Raw genomic sequence first — 16,006 nt, 5'->3', positions numbered from 1 at the left:
ACAACAAAGGCCACAGTGGTGAAGAGTTCTGCCTCAGATGTCACTTGGGATAAGTCTAAGTCTTGCTTTCTGGCCTGGGCTCTGAGCACGGCTTTGCCTGCATGGACCCACCTCCTACATGCAGGGCAGAGTGCGCCCGCGGTAAGACAAGGCCCTGATTTATCCCTCTGAACCAGTCTGTGAGCTGGCAGACCTTCAGCTCAGATACCAATGGAACCACTTCCCTAGGAGTCAAGTGAGAGGGAGGGGAGGGTTTTCTGGCATCTCACACCTTTCCTCCTCTAAAGAAAATCAGTTCATGCTGCTGCTGACAGATGCTGCCAAAGGTCGCAACAGCCATTAACTGTTGTCCCACCTGCTTTTTAGCTCTCCCGGACAGAAATGAGGATTCTGGAGGCTTCTAAATCATTCTTGGCTGGGAATACAAGAGAATGGTATTTCAGGGACACAAAGTAGCAATTCAATAAATATCTGTTCAATGACGCGTCTCCGGTTAACAGGGTGATGATAACACATCCCCCTTCAGAAACACGGTGGAGGGGTTTCTGTCAGTGAAAACCATCCGGGTCAGGCCAAGGGAGGGAAAGAGACGGATGCCTTCCAGAAAGAAAGGGAAGGCCAGCTGGGGGTAAAACAAAAAGTAAAAGGAAGGGCCAGCAGCAGACCATCCCTGGGGAGTGAACAAGCCCTAATCCCTCCCCTGCTGAGTATTCAGGTCAGGAAGCAGGATGTGGTCTGGGCTGTGCGCAGGGAGGAATCTGCCTCCCACCTGAAGGTGAAGAAGAAGTCATCCCAGGAAACAAAGGTCAATTAGAAGCTATAGTCTCTGGGGAAGTCGTCCCTTGATCTAGAGACCCACAGGGTGTATTACCCCCCATGAATCCACTTTACTGACATCACAGAAAAACTCAAACTCACCAATCAATATGGAAACAAACAGTTCTTCCAGGTCACCTTCCCACAAAGAGACTACAGACAGTCATACTAAGAACGTAAAACAGGACAAAAACATTTTATTTTTATCTTATTGGGGATATTCTGCAAAACATCAACAAATTTAAAAATGCTGTCTGGGTCATAAAACCACCAGGAGGCTGCAAAGATCACCTCTGTTGTGGTTAAGCACAGGCTGCAAACAACTATCTTTCCAGTTCGAATGGTGGTTCCTGTGTGTGTTCAGGAAATCCTTTGAAGCTTTTCTGCCTCGGCTATAAAAAGGGACAGGTAGCTAACAGTGAATTTTCAGACGCTATAACGATTAATATATTTTTCTTTGAAGACATGCCAAAAAAGCAAGAATGTCAATAATAAACTCACTCATTCGCTTAACAAAAATGCATTCGGCGTGTGTATTACTACACATCAAGCCCTGTGCCAAGGCCGGGAGGAACAATGGTCAGCAAGGGGGGCCTGGCTCCTGCCCACAGAAATTCCCACCTTTTTGCTTGACCCCTTATTTATCCTCCGAGAGCAAGTGTGGGTTACAGGGAGAGCGCCTGAAACACACGGAGGGCTAAATACACCTGCATGTCAGAGGCCGGCATGTCCTCCATCACCGGTCAGACAACAGAAGGATCCTGAAGACTGCGGCGTCCGACTCTCCAATTGAAACTCTGCTCCACACAGAGTTCTCACTGGCATCATGGGACTTCCGAGCATACAACAAAAGCAAATCACCCCTCGAGAATCGCAGAAATCTTATTAGCACTAAACTTTTAGTATGCCATGGACGGGTGCTTAACTTTTCTCTCTTCTCGACCGTATGAACAAAGAAAAAAAAAAGTTAAATAGGGGATAATTCAAGTATTTTCAGCACATACTCACTGTCCCGCCTCTGGGCAAAGGGCCTCCCTTGAAGGGGGCTGTTAGACGGAGCAGAGAGGAGCAGGGACAGTGAGGACCTACGCTGTGCCCGTCTGCAGAAGGACTTGGACAATGCCCTCGAGGTAGGCAGCAGCCCAGGATGCACAGCAATGAAGCCCCGGAGAGGAAATACTGTGGTCATAGCTAGCTTATACCTTCCACTCAGTGGTTCTAAAAAATGTGAAATAAGAACAAAAGCAACTATTATTTTAAGGGCTATAATTAACCTTAACAAAAAGTGTGAGGGGGGGTGCACAGAGGGGTGAAAGTGACTAAAAGGAAGATACAGCACAATGAGAAGAAGACGATTTTCTTATTCGTGATAAATGTGGAGCCAATGGCCCCTTCGAGTGAACTAGCCCAGACGCCCACCGTGTGCACATTTGCCATCTTTCAAAACTCCCAAGGATTTTTTTTGTCTAAATCAGATTTTGACATAATCATTACCATGTCTAATATTTCTCAAACAAAATCATGACCCTAATTTGTTAAAAAATTTTCTTTATGTTGACAAGGTGGTAGAACTCTATTTTTCCCCCGGCTTTGTTGAGATATTTTTTGACTTTGTTTGACTGAGTAGAGTTAGATAATCATTTAACCGCTTAAGTTATGGCAGTAATCGGGGGAGAAAAATTAAAGATTTAGAAGATCACAGGTGTTGAGGCAGGACACCTACCTCAGTGTCTCCGGTCCTCTGCTGCCGCCTCTGAGGCCGCTGGGGGATTTGTCCTTTTCAGAGTCAGTGTCTGGTTCGGACCCACTGCTACTGGACTGCCCGCGTTTTCTCTTGGTTTTCTTGTGGTGCTGATGCTTCCTCTTCTTCTTTTTCTCCTTCTTCTTTTTCCTGCTTACTTGTCTGAGGTTTCTGTTCGAGTCACTTTCATCTGATAGCTCTGATTTCAGAGGACTCCTGTTTGGGAAAATCCACATTAGACTTTTTAGTAGAGAATGAGGGGAAATAATATGTAAATAAGTAACCAAATAAACAAGTATATAAAAGGACATTCTAAAAGTGCTCACACAGACTTACTATTTGCCCATATATCATAAAATATCTTCCTGGATCACAACTCACCTTAAAATAAAAGCTGGATCTAAAGTAAAACCAGGTAAAGAAATTCTAATAGCTTCTGAAGCTATACTTTGATATCTATACATTTTTAAATGAAAGTAATCTACCAGTTATTTTATCAAATATAGTATTTTTAAAAGCAACATTAGAAAAGGTTTCTTTTTTTTTTTTTAATATACTTCATTGATTTTTTACAGAGAGGAAGGGAGAAGGATAGAGAGTTAGAAACATCAATGAGAGAGAAACACCGATCAGCTGCCTCCTGCACACCCCCCACTGGGGATGTGCCCGCAACCAAGGTACATGCCCTTGACTGGAATCGAACCTGGGACCCTTCAGTCCGCAGGCCGACGCTCTATCCACCGAGCCAAACTGGTTAGGGCAAGGTTTATTTTCTTCATCATTACTGAAATATCTACAAACAACTCCCTCTCATGTATCAACTACTCTCAACTTTCAATGGCTTCTTCCGCTTTGGGAGAACATGGCTTCCAGGGGTTCATCGTATTAATGGACCATCTAATCTATATTGGCGGGCGAGTGAGCTCATTTCTCAATTCAATGATCTACAACAATATTCTTTCAAAGCTGGGTAGAGATGTGTACCATTTTGCTTTTCCCAACGTTTTCATGAGATTTCTCCTATGCTATTGTGGAGGTCTAGAAGGAGCTACCCCCAAGGAGTGCCTCAGTGATATGCAGATTGCTTTGAGCTAAAGGCAATTTTAGCTTCAGGCTCAAGAGAAACTTCTCCTCCCTCCCCGATTCCTTAACTACCTAGAAGAAGCTGAATTAGAGACCCTGGCCCATAAGAGATTGTCATAGCTTCTTCTGACCTACCTATAGGTCAGGAAACTTCTATTTTACTATCCTACAATGAGCTTCTGAAGGCACCTCACCTCACCCCTCATTCAGGATGTCTCCCTTTCTATCTCTGAACCTCCCATGCATGCGGGTCTCTTTCTCTCTCCTGTATGTGGGGTTCCCGTGCACACTATATTAAATTCTATTTTCTCTTGTCAATCTACCTCCTGTTGAAATATTATTTTGCTAGCCAAAAAGAACCAGAGGAAAGAAAGGAAAAACTTCCCCCTTCCCCACATTATATTATGCAAGCGCCTTCTATTTTTACAAAAATGTTGAAAATGCTACTGAAGAAATAGCTGAATTCTATGTTTATCAATATTCTAAAGGTTACTAATGAGGTTAGTAAATAAGAGTCACAGTGATGCCATTTCCCTCATGGGCTAATTACTGGCAGTAACTGTGTCACGCAGTTGCCACTGCAATGCAAAGGGGGAAAGGAATAAGAGTGAGGTAAGGGAAAATAGTCAAAGGTCGCCTCATTACTCTCAGTGAGAGCTTTACTTAGCTCTTCTGTCACAGGGTTTTCTAAGGAGGCTCATTCAGGCTAAGCCATGGGTGGTCACTGACAAAGACTCAAACTCCATCTCCCAAAAGTACTACCTCGTCAGTGGTGACCCTTCAGAAACAAGAGCTGCGGCCTCTTCTGTTTGTTGGCTCAGAGTTGTGACGGTTTCAACACAAAAGCTTGGGTTGCTCAGCCAATCTAATTCTGCACACGCAAAAGAGAGAAAAGACCAATGAAACGAGCTCAGTATAATTTCTAAGGCAGGAAATCCATCTCACCAGCTCACATCCTCATTCACAGCCAATGTCAGCCAGACATTTAGAATAGTCCACAGAAGCGGAAGGTAATCCATGAAATTTTTATTTCACAGGGCATGGGGCTGAAATCCTCTGTGATACGAGGCTGTGGCTTAAGCAAAAGCCATGTAACAAGTGTGGCCTAAAAGGCAACCAGACTTTATGCATTCCATCCACTCCACTGAGCAGGAAAGCCTCGTAAGCATTAGTTTTTAATGACCTCAAATTTGATCTAGGCAATTCCAAAAAGTTAAAAAATCAAGTCATGCATAAAAGCCCGCCATACTTACCATTATCACAGAAGAGTAAGGCTCTTTTCTTTAAAGGAATATTCTAACGTTCTATCTGAGTTAACATAAACCTGTCCTTATAACAACACTCCTCTGATAATAGAAACACAAGGGTGGCTCAGTTGGTTGGAGTATCATCCATCCCATACACCAAAAAGTTGTGGGTGTGGTCCCCAGTCAGGGCACATATGAGAGGCAACTGATCAGGTGAAGATGTAAAAACACACACAGACAAGGTGTCAACTTTTCTAACTAAAGTTAAAATGATATAAGATACCAACAATGACTGTCCTGGCCAGTGTGGCTCAGTTGGCTGGAGTGTCATCCCACGCACCAAAAAGTGGTGAGTTCAGTTCCCAGTAGGGCCAGTGCGGGAAGCAACCAACAGATTGATGTTTCTCTCTCTCCCTCTCTCTCCCTTCCTCTCTGTAAAATCAACAAATAAAAATAAATAGTAACAATGATTATTTATTAATAACAGATTAAATGTCTGAAACAATTTTTCTGCTTACTCATTAATTTCTAACTCTTCTACAATGAACTATTTATAAATTACTTATTTTCTAACTTTTAGGTGTCTCGGCTATGAAGGAAAGTAAGAAAATCATAGGTCGGGAGAAGGAAGGGGACCCAACGAGGGGTTTATATTTGTCCTACTTTGCTTTAGGATGGGTGGTCAGGGCATATTCTTAGGCTGAAAAGATGGGTGCAGTTAGAATAGAAAAGGGTAATTAGATTTTTAACAGTTGTACTGGCATATTATTTATATACCATAAGGTTTAACCTTATAAAATGTACAATTCAGTGGGATTTAGAATATGGTGTAATATCACTATAAAATAATTTTAGGACATTTTCATCATCCCAAAAGAAACCCCATACCTGTTAACAGTTACTCTCCACCACCCACCTCCTACTCTCCCACCCCAACTCCAGTCCTAGGTAACCACTTATCATTTTTCTCTACATACTTGCCTATTTTGGACTTTTAATATAAACAAGATCATACAACACATGGTCTTTTGTAACTGGCTTCTCTCACTTGACATGTTTTCAAGATTCATCCATGCTATAGCATGTACCACTACTTTATTCCTTTTTATTGCCGAATAATATTTTATGGATTATACCACATTTTACCTATTCATCAGTTAATGGATACTTGGGTTGTTTCCACTTTGGGGCTATGATGAATATCGCTGCCATAAACATTCATGTGCAGGTTTTTATATGAACGCATGTTTTCATTTCTCCTGGGCTGATGTCTAGGAGCAGAATTGCTAGGTAATTCATGCTTGGCATTATAAGAAACTACCAAGCTGTTTTCCAAACTGGCTGCACCATTTTACATTCCCACTAACAATGTATGAGGATTCCAATTTCTCCACATCCTTGCCAACTTGCTACTGTCTTTTATATTACAGTCATCTGAGTGGTGTGATATTTTCTCATTGTAGTTTTGATTTCCATTTCCCTGATGATTACTGATATTGAGCAACTTCTCATGTGTTCATTGTCATTCATACTGGACTAGAAATAGCTACTCATTGCCCATTTCTTAATTGGATTGCCTTTTTATTATTGAGTTATAAGAGTTCTTTACATATTTTGTATTCTAGTCCCTGGTGACAAGTATTTGTTTTCTTCACTGCTATACCCCAGCACTGGACCCAGTGCCTGGCATTCGGTAGTAGGAGTTTAATAAATATTGGTGAAGAACAGGAAAGGAAGGAAGGAAAATTCCTCAGGAGGAGAGGTACGTTAAAAAGCACAGGAAAGGGGGAAAGAAAGAGGGATTCTAATGAGGTGCCCACAGTAGGCCAAGCATCAGGGTAAGCACTGTACATCTTTACCTGTTAATCCGCTACGGGATGATGATCTCTGCTATGCAGCAGAGGAAACTAAGGCTCAAAGGGACTAAGTCATTTATAAAGTCAGACCCAGTAAGTGCTAAACAACCGTGCACACAATCTTTTTTCTACTGTCTCCGTGTTCCTTCTGAGGTTGGTTCCCTTCCCTTGGGCCTAATTCCCGGCAAGAGGCATGTGAAAGTAGTTCCGGTTGCTTGCTGAGATGACAATTATTTCCACAACAACTGGATTCTAGAGTGAACAGAGGGAAAGAAAAGCGGGGAGAGATGGAAAAAACATGCAAGGAGAGGTGCTCTCGAACAATTCCAGGGTATTTTTACATAAAGATTCTAGATGGTGACAACAGCTTGGAGGAAAGGTAAACAAATACAATGTCAAAAAACACAGTGTGCCTCTCCAAAGTCCTTCAGAAGGTACAAGAAGGAGTTTTTAAGGGTGCAATTAAGGCATATGGGATCATGGGGGCGGGGGGAGAGTGCGGAGAGAGAGAGTATAAAGAACTAACAACTCTTGGGTTTTGAACTCAAATAATCACTGGCCCTCTGTGTGACCTTCATTTCAAATGATCTTTTGTCAGTGTAAACCAAGCATGTCAAACTCACGGCCCGCGGGCCACATGTGGCCCACAAGGAATATTTTTGCGGCCCAGCCAATATAATGGTATGTAAAAATCATTTAAATAAAATTTTCATAACTTAATTTTTACAATATCCTATTATACATAATTATTAACAAACTACAACGTTCGCTAATGACTGATTACTAGAATCGTGTTGCATTCATTTTCCTTCCGTGCCTTCCGCGCAGGCACACCATTTCTCTCCACTAATACTAGCAGCGAATATTTTAGCAGCCGAGTGCCACGTCATTGGTCTTGGACTGACTTGTTTGGTGTGCGCAACAGGAAGTATTTCGCTTTTGGAGAACAAGAAAAAGAGGTTTATTTGCCTTACGCTTATTAATTTGTGCAGTTATTCAGTGTCTGGTAATGTTCAAGAAAAAATATTAATTTTTATTAAAATGTTCTACTATTTTATGTTAACGATGACTCATTTATTTCAGCCCTTTGTATTCACAAGTCTCTATCGAAATAAACCTACATTCCATGAAAACTGAAGCTCTTGATTTTTGCGGCCACCTGAACTTAAACCTTGTTTATCTGGCCCGTGTTAGCCTCTGAGTTTGACATGCTTGTTCTAAACTAAAGGTCAACAACTCACACCCCTATGGGGTCCAGGTGAGTAACGATTACTGTGACACTATAGGTAGTGACAACAGAAAAAAGACAAAACAAAAATATTTTGCCAGCCAAACAAATACACCGACTGGTTTCCAGCTTCCCTCTTCTTCCTCCAACTCCTTTCTTCCCAAACTAAAAGCAACACGAGGGCAGAAGCCATAACCACTCACTCCTGTATTCCCAACTCCCAGCACAAAGTACTGGACTCATAAATATTTGTCCTATAATGAATGAATAAAGATCTGAACCATATCTTTTCATCTTTGTATCCCAGCACCTAATTTACTGAACAAATGGAAGCGATTTTAAAAAGTATGCCATTAGGTAGGTATAAAGTACAACTATTATAACTCTTCTAGACTTCACTGTAAATAGAGATTTAATAATTTAAAGAATAGAGTATTGAATACTTATTATGTGCCAGGCACAGTTCTCGGCTTTGGGGGGTACCGTGTGAACAAGATAGGCCAGGCCTCTGCTCCTATAGTGCTTATACTTAATCATAACCTTATACTTAACATAAATTCTGAATCACAACTGGATAAAGTATCCAATTCTATACCCATTCCCCATCCTATTATAACCAAATAGCACTGATTACTAGTTTGTTTAAGTGAACTCAGGTGAAGGCCACACCTCCAGGGATGGTAATTCAAAAGACATTTCTAGGGCTCATTGCATAAATAAACTAGTATATGTATTAAGGAAGAAGTTCTTTTAAAAAGAATGAGCCAAGCTCTTCATTTTGATCAAAACCCTTACTTTGTGACAAAGAATCTGACAGCACAAACATTCCTACAAAAAGCACCAGAAAACGTGGCTCAAAACTACACCTAAAAATGGTGAGCCCTGGCTGGTTTGGCTAGAGCATCGGCCTCTGGACTGATGGGTCCCAGGTTCGATTCCAGTCAGAGGCACATGCCTGGGTTGTGGGCTCGATCCCCGGTGGGGGGTGTGCATGAGGCAGCCAATCAGTGATTCTCTCTCATCATTGATGTTTCTATCTCTCTCTCTCTCTCCCTCTCCTTTCCTCTCTGAAATCAATAAAAATATTTTTTAAAGTGGTGATTAAAGAGAACCTAGGCAAAGATAGTTCTTGCATGAAGTAAACCTACAATTTGAAAACACCCAGACCCACAGATAATGTATAAACAACCAAAACCAGAGCATGTTAATATCATAGTGTGGTTTCTAACACAAGTTCTGGAGTCAGAAGAACCTGTGTTCAAATACTGGCTTTATTTTTTATTAGTTGTACAACACTGAATAAAATAATCTGAGTCTCTTTCATTCAGCACTTTTTTTTACTGAGAGCCAGGCACTGTTCTAGATGCTAGGAATGCAAAACCAATAGGACAAACCCAACATGACCCTCAGGGAACTGACACACTGGCAGTCATTGTATGCATTGGGACAAATGCCAAACTAGAGAAAACACTCAGCATAAAATCAGAGCACATACTTAGGTCCCCTCATCCAAACTAGATATGGATCAGAGAAGGCTGCCTGGAAGAGCATCTCATTTAAGACCTAAAGCAGCGGTTCTCAACCCATGGGTCTCGAGCCCTTTGGGGGTCGAACGACCCTTTCACAGGGGTCGCCCAAGACCATCGGAAAACACATATATAATTACATATTGTTTTTGTGATTAATCACTATGCTTTAATTATGTTCAATCTGTAACAATGAAAATACATCCTGCATATCAGATATTTACATTACGATTCATAACAGTAGCAAAATTACAGTTATGAAGTAGCAAGGAAAATAATTTTATGGTTGGGGGTCACCACAACATGAGGAACTGTATTAAAGGGTCGCAGCATTAGGAAGGTTGAGAACCACTGACCTAAAGGATGAGAAGGACTTAGGCAAATATGCTCCCAAGAAACACCCAGGCAGAGGACGTGGCTTATACTATACTTCGGGTTGTCCCAATAGTGTCGAGGAAAGTTCTTCATAAAATAACTGAGCTAACAAATATGGGAGGGATGCTAAAATTAGAAAATAACCATTTTGTAACCCCAACGAAATAATAGAGCTAAGCAATAATCATAAATGGCTGCAAAGATTATTAGGTGAAGACTGACAGTGGAAAGTTTATAAAGGGAGTGTTGCTCTTGTCATTTATCTTAGCCAGTATTTATTGGACATCTCGGTATCCTGCATGGATAATGTTTGTAATGTTTGTAAAATACTATATTTTAAAATATAGTGGATGAGTCCGGTTGTCCAGGAACCCAGTGATGGATCTTAACATCACTAAGGGAGAGAAAACTAGACAGCAGATCTTCCTGATCTGATTCAACACCGAATGCAGAGCATCTCCAATGAGCTATTTTCAACTAAAAAAAAATTATGCCTGAATCTAATTAACTCTCTAGATCTAATTACCAGTTTACAGGAAACACTGGGAGAAGCATATTAAACGACACCAGGAGGATTTGGTGGAAAATATGTATGGGACAAACAATCCAGTTTCCACAACAAATCACAGTGGGAAACAGAGGGGAGGAAGAAACCTTTATACTTAAAAGGCACTGAGAGACATACTCACAAAATGCAACGTTGCATCTTTTTTGGATCCCGACTTAAACGAACTATAAAAGGCCATTTTTGAGACAAACTGGGAAGTCTGAACATTGACTGACAATGAGATGACATTAATTTCATTGAGTAATACATTGTTTAAATTTTTAAAAATACAGTACTTTACAAACAACACTTTTACAAACATTATCCATGCAGGATACCCAGACGTCCAATAAGTACTAGTTAAAAGACAAGAGCAACACTCCCCTTATGAACCTTCCACGTCACCCTTCCATAATAAAAGGATAAGCCCTTGGCCTGTTACTCAAGTCACTATCTTCCCTCATCACCAGTTGAACCATATTTCCCAAGGCGCCTATATTTCCTCTATATTTCCAGACAAACTGGACTATTTGCAGTTCTCTGCACAGGTCTCATGCTCCCCTTCCTGCATGCCTTCGAAGGCTCTGGAATGCCCTTCCACTAACTCTATTTGTCTAAACCCCACCCTCTTGAAGACCCGCCTCTAAAGTTAGCTCCTACATAAAGCCTTATATGAAGCTCCCTTGAGAAGTCATTATTCCTATAGTTAACCTATCCTAGACAGTGGGGCCTTGACTTATGAGTTTAATTCGTTCCGTGATGGAGCTCATAACTCAAATTACTCGTATGTCAAATCAAAAAGTGAACGAGTGAGACAAGTGATGCTGGGCTGATGTTGTGGCGTTCACTGTGACGTTCGCTGCGCCAACTAGTGGTGGGGTATCTGAAGCTGGCTCGTAACCCGAATTTTAGCTCGCAACACAAAGCAAAAAATCGGCTGAGAGATGGCTCGTATCTCGAAAAACTCGTTAGTCGGGATACTTGTAAGTCAAGGCCCCACTGTATAATAAAACCCTTATATGCAAATCCACTGGTGGCTATGACACGTACTGACCACCAGAGGGCAGATGCTCGATGCAGGAGCTTCCCCTTGGTGGTCAGTGCGCTCCCACAGGGGGAGCTCTGCTCAGCCAGAAGCCAAGCTCAAGGCTGGAGAGCTCAGGAGCCTCTCCCGCCTCCACTGCAGGCCTCTGGGCAGTAAGGAGCGAGGGGTCCCAGACTGCACAGGCCAGGCTGAGGGACTCCCCGAGTGCACAAATTGCATGCATCAGGCCTCTAGTGACATCTATAACATCCTGCCTTGTACTGCTATTTCTTTGTTAAGCACCTACTATTGTTCTCTACATTCAGCAAATATGTAGTGAACATCTACTCTATTTTTGACCTATGCTAGGGGCTAAGTGTGCTACAGTGGACAGACACTGTCCTGGCCACATGGAGATTAGAGTCCGTAAAGGATGATCAAAATTACACTAATTATATGAGAAGTTACTCATAATTATTGTACTACCAGAATATAGATGTCAGAGCCATCTGAGAGGATGTAAGAGGTGTCAGATACAACTGGACTCCGCCACATTAAGCACATGACTTAGACTTCCTGTACGTTACAATTCCCTGTAGGCATACCTCCTATTCCCTTTACTGTGCTTCACAGGTGTTGCATTTTTTACGAATGGAAGACCCTCCACCAACAAGAATACAACTCGCTTAACTGCGGGGTAGTCTGGAACCAAACTCTCAACATCTCGGAGGCATGCCTGTCAGTGCCTCAATTTTTAACACTGCAAACCTCCAGGGGACGGTTAAGGCTGACATACTACATGGTAGGCCATCATCCGGCACACAGTAGGCTCTCAAAAAATAAATGTTACGTCTACTCCCAGCCGCTGTGCCTGTCGGGAGAGAAACAGTTTGACTGGGCTTGGGGCCCTCATGCCCCAGCTCTCGGCCTGCCTAAAGCCATGAACCCAATCAGCGTCTCAGGAATAAGTACAACAGGAGGAGGGCACCAGAACACCCAGCATTTGCGCCAGGAGTTTCCTTGACGCGTGGGGCACCATTATCACCACTTTACAGGCGAAGTAACTGAGGCTCAGAGGAAGAATGACTTTATGGAAGTCCCAGCTCCAGGGTCCCTCCGAGGTCTTTCTCCTTCCGTAACTCTAGGACTCGCGCGCCGAAGGAGCCGGGACCCGGACAGGGGCCCTTCCCAGGAGGCTTTGCAGCGCCGCGGGGAACTCTGGGACACAGGTGGACCAACAAATCCAAAGCCAGGGGGCGGAGGAACTACGTCTTAAGCCCGCCGAGTGTCTTCTTCGTCCCTTCTGTGCGCTTACCTTTCCTGGCGCTCCCGCTATCGGGAGCCTCACTAACGCCCGCAAAGGCCGGGAACAGCGCCATGGTCGCAGGCCGCACCGCCGTTCCCGGCTACATAAATGGCGCCCGGCGAGCGGACGCCGGTAGTGAGGCCATCGTGGTCGCGGTGCACTCTGGGAAGTGTGGTTTTCCTGGCGCTCACTCAGGCGGGGCGGGAAGGGAAGGGAAGGGAAGGGGCGGGGCTGGCAGGGCGGGGCCACTCCCGGTAATTTGGATACCTGCAAGTTTCCGTGAGAATCGTTAAAAAGGCGGAGACTGAGAGTTGGAATTGTTCGGAGCGGGAAATGCTAGGAAGTTAGGATTGCAATTCCACCCCTGAACTTCACACCATCACTTACTAACCGGGTTAAGTTAATCAAACTCTCTAAGCTCTAGTTTCCTTGTCTGCAAAAAGTTTAGAAAACTGAATGAGCATATAGGTAAGGTACTTAATTAACATTGTCCCTGGAAAGCACTTAAAAATTAGCTATTATGTGAGTTGTGACTGCAAGTCCAACGGAAAGCCATGTGGGATATCCAAATTTCAATAAGTTTACCATGTTAAATATCAAAGAAGAATGCAAGGTCATATCAAGTTCAAGTCTTTGCTAGTTAGAAAATACATTTACCCACCTATGAAGGATGCTTGACTAAAAAACAAAACAAAAAAACCACTAATCAAGCCTGCTAGAAATATAGGGGATTTTTTTTTTTTTAAAAAAAAAGACAATTTAAAGACATCATACCACCTAGACTCAATCAACCAAATCCAGAATATGGGAAATTATAGAAAACAACCCAGTTTCTTCAACAAATCAATGGCACAAGGGGATGGAAGATTGCAATAGATGAAAAGACTTTGGAGACCAAATGCAATACAGTATATGGCCTCATTATGATTCTGATTGGACAAATTGTAAAAAGACCTTTTTTAGGCAAGTGGAGAAATAAGAGGTGAATAAGAGGAGTATTAGATGACATCTAGTAATTCTTAATTTTAGACAAACTACTGGCACTAAGGTTCCTTTTAAAAGTTTTAATATGTTAGAGATACTCTATTATTTGCAGGTGAAAATAGATAAATGAAAATACATTTTTTGGATCCCTGAGAGTTCGAAGATCTTTAGAGTTAGAGAGGAAATGAATTAGGAACCAAAAGATGCAAATCTATTCAAGGAATGGACAGACTCTTGCTGCCCCCAAATGAGCACTGTGTGATCCCAAGATGAGCACCCATCAAGCCTCAAACGCTTCTACCGAGTATTTTCCAAAGGGACTTAGTAGGGTAGTAGTGGTGGTAAACCCTGCATGTCTGCAACTATAAAACTCAGGTCCTACCAAAATCTCTGCTGTTACCTCAATTAATTGGGGCAGCATCTCCCTCTCTCAGCAGATCAGCTCTGGTTACTGGGATGGTGACAGTCTTCCCCAGGGCTTCATATCTTCCCACTCCAGGAAAATAACTAATAGGCAAGGTTTAGGAGAATCAAAACCATAGTTTCTGTAGTAAGAAGAAATCTGGATACATTAGATATTTTCTGTACTACAAATGTGTGCAAGAATTTGGCTTGAGATACTCCCTTATGAGAACAATTTAAAATGTATGGTTGAGTAACTGAAATAGACTTCTGATTTTAAGTTGAAAGCTTATGAAGCCTAAGCAGAGTTTCAGAACATCTAAAAAAATTCAAAGTTTACCACATTTAGCCCTGGCTTGTGTGGCTCAGTTGGTTGGGAATCGTCCCATACACCAAAAGGTTGTGGGTTCAATTCCCAGTCAGGCACATGCCCAGGCTGTGAGTTCGATCCCCAATAAAGGGTGTGCAGGAGGCAACCAATTGATGTTCTGCTCTCACAGCAATGTTTCTCTTTCTCCCTCTCTCTAAAAATCAATAAAATTACTTTTTAAAAAATAATAAAGTTTACCTAATTTGTGAGTATAATTGGGACTTTATAAAAATTAATACTTGAAAAAGATTGATGTATTGTCAGGTGGTAACTGAAGTACCTGAAAAGGAAAGAAAATGCATTCAATATATAACTTTATATGAAATGTATAAATTCCAGCAGAGGTCAGCAAACATTTTCTTAACGGGTCAGGTAGTAAATATGTTAAGCTTTGTGGGCCAGAAGCTCTCTGTCACAACTATTCAGTTGTGCCATTTATTGGGAAAGCAGCCATTCTATATAATAAAAGCCTAATATGCTAAGTGTCCAGTCATCTGGTCGGCCATTCAAGCAATCAAAGCGTAATATGCTAATGATATGCTACGGCAGCTCAACTGCTTATTATGACGTGCACTGACCAACAGGGGGCAGACAGTCCAACAGGTAGGTGAGCTTGCTTCTGGGGTTTGGCCAATTGGGACTGAGTGAGATGGGCCGGATATGCCCTGGAGCCCTCCTGTGGTCCCTCCCCAGCTGGCCAACCTCCTGAGTCCCTCCCTGGCCCCAATCATGCACCGGTGGGGTCCCTCAGACTGGCCTGCACCCTCTCACAATCCAGGCTGAGGGTCTCCCCACCCCCGAGTGCACGAATTTCATGCACCAGGGCTCTAGTAGATAATAAATATATAAATGAATGGACATGGCTGAGTTCTAATAAAAAGTTATTTATAAAAACAAGTAGCAAGCCCTAGGCTATAGTTTGCCAACCCCAAAGGGCCTTCTATTAAACTGGGCAGCCTTTATAAATTGAAACAAACAGTATTCAAGACCCCTTGGAATTATTGCTAAATTTTATAGACTTAAAATTTTAAGCAGAACTTGAACATTTAAGGACATCGTTCTTCAATTAAAACATTTATTATTACATAGCCAACTAGCTTTGCTGTTAAAATTTTATTTTTTATTGTTAAAATTTTATAGGCATTATAGTGGTGTTGTGGTTATATGTTTCTTAAAGAGTCCATACTTTTTTAGAAGTACATACTAAAATATTTGCAGGGGAAAAGGTATGATGCCTAGGATTTGCTTCAAATACGGGAGGGAGTTCATGGGTGGAGGTATGGTTGAAACAAGGTTGACCCTAAATTAGTAATGTTGAAGCTAGGTAATGTGTTCATGGGGGTTCATACATTATTTGGAACTTTTTTGTTAGGTATGTTTAAATGTTCCATAATACAGAAATTTTAGACTAAAAATTTTTAAGTTTTTTAAAGCATAACAATAAATAGGAACAAACTACTGATACAACAACATGAATGAATCTCAAAATCTTTATAATCTG

The 16,006-nt window shown here is 42.0% G+C and overlaps 1 protein-coding gene across 1 annotated transcript in view; it reads right to left on the bottom strand.

The window, feature by feature from the left end:
• The window catches only part of NRDE2 (NRDE-2, necessary for RNA interference, domain containing), a 36,090-nt gene extending 23,225 nt beyond the window's left edge, over positions 1–12,865 (bottom strand). The window contains exons 1-3 of the mRNA XM_081111602.1: positions 12,759–12,865; positions 4,403–4,511; positions 2,540–2,773 (exon numbers count right to left, since the gene is read on the bottom strand). Of these exons, the coding sequence (XP_080967728.1) occupies positions 2,540–2,773; positions 4,403–4,511; positions 12,759–12,822 (407 nt within the window). The 5' untranslated portion in view covers positions 12,823–12,865. The remainder of the gene's footprint in view (positions 1–2,539; positions 2,774–4,402; positions 4,512–12,758) is intronic.
• Between the last annotated feature and the right edge of the window lie 3,141 nt (positions 12,866–16,006).

Source organism: Myotis nattereri (genome assembly GCF_964212035.1).
Source record: "Myotis nattereri genome assembly, chromosome: 1".
NCBI classification, from domain to species: Eukaryota; Metazoa; Chordata; class Mammalia; order Chiroptera; family Vespertilionidae; genus Myotis; species Myotis nattereri.
The sequence above is the reverse complement of the archived record's forward strand: the minus strand, read 5'-3'. Positions and strand labels throughout refer to the sequence as shown.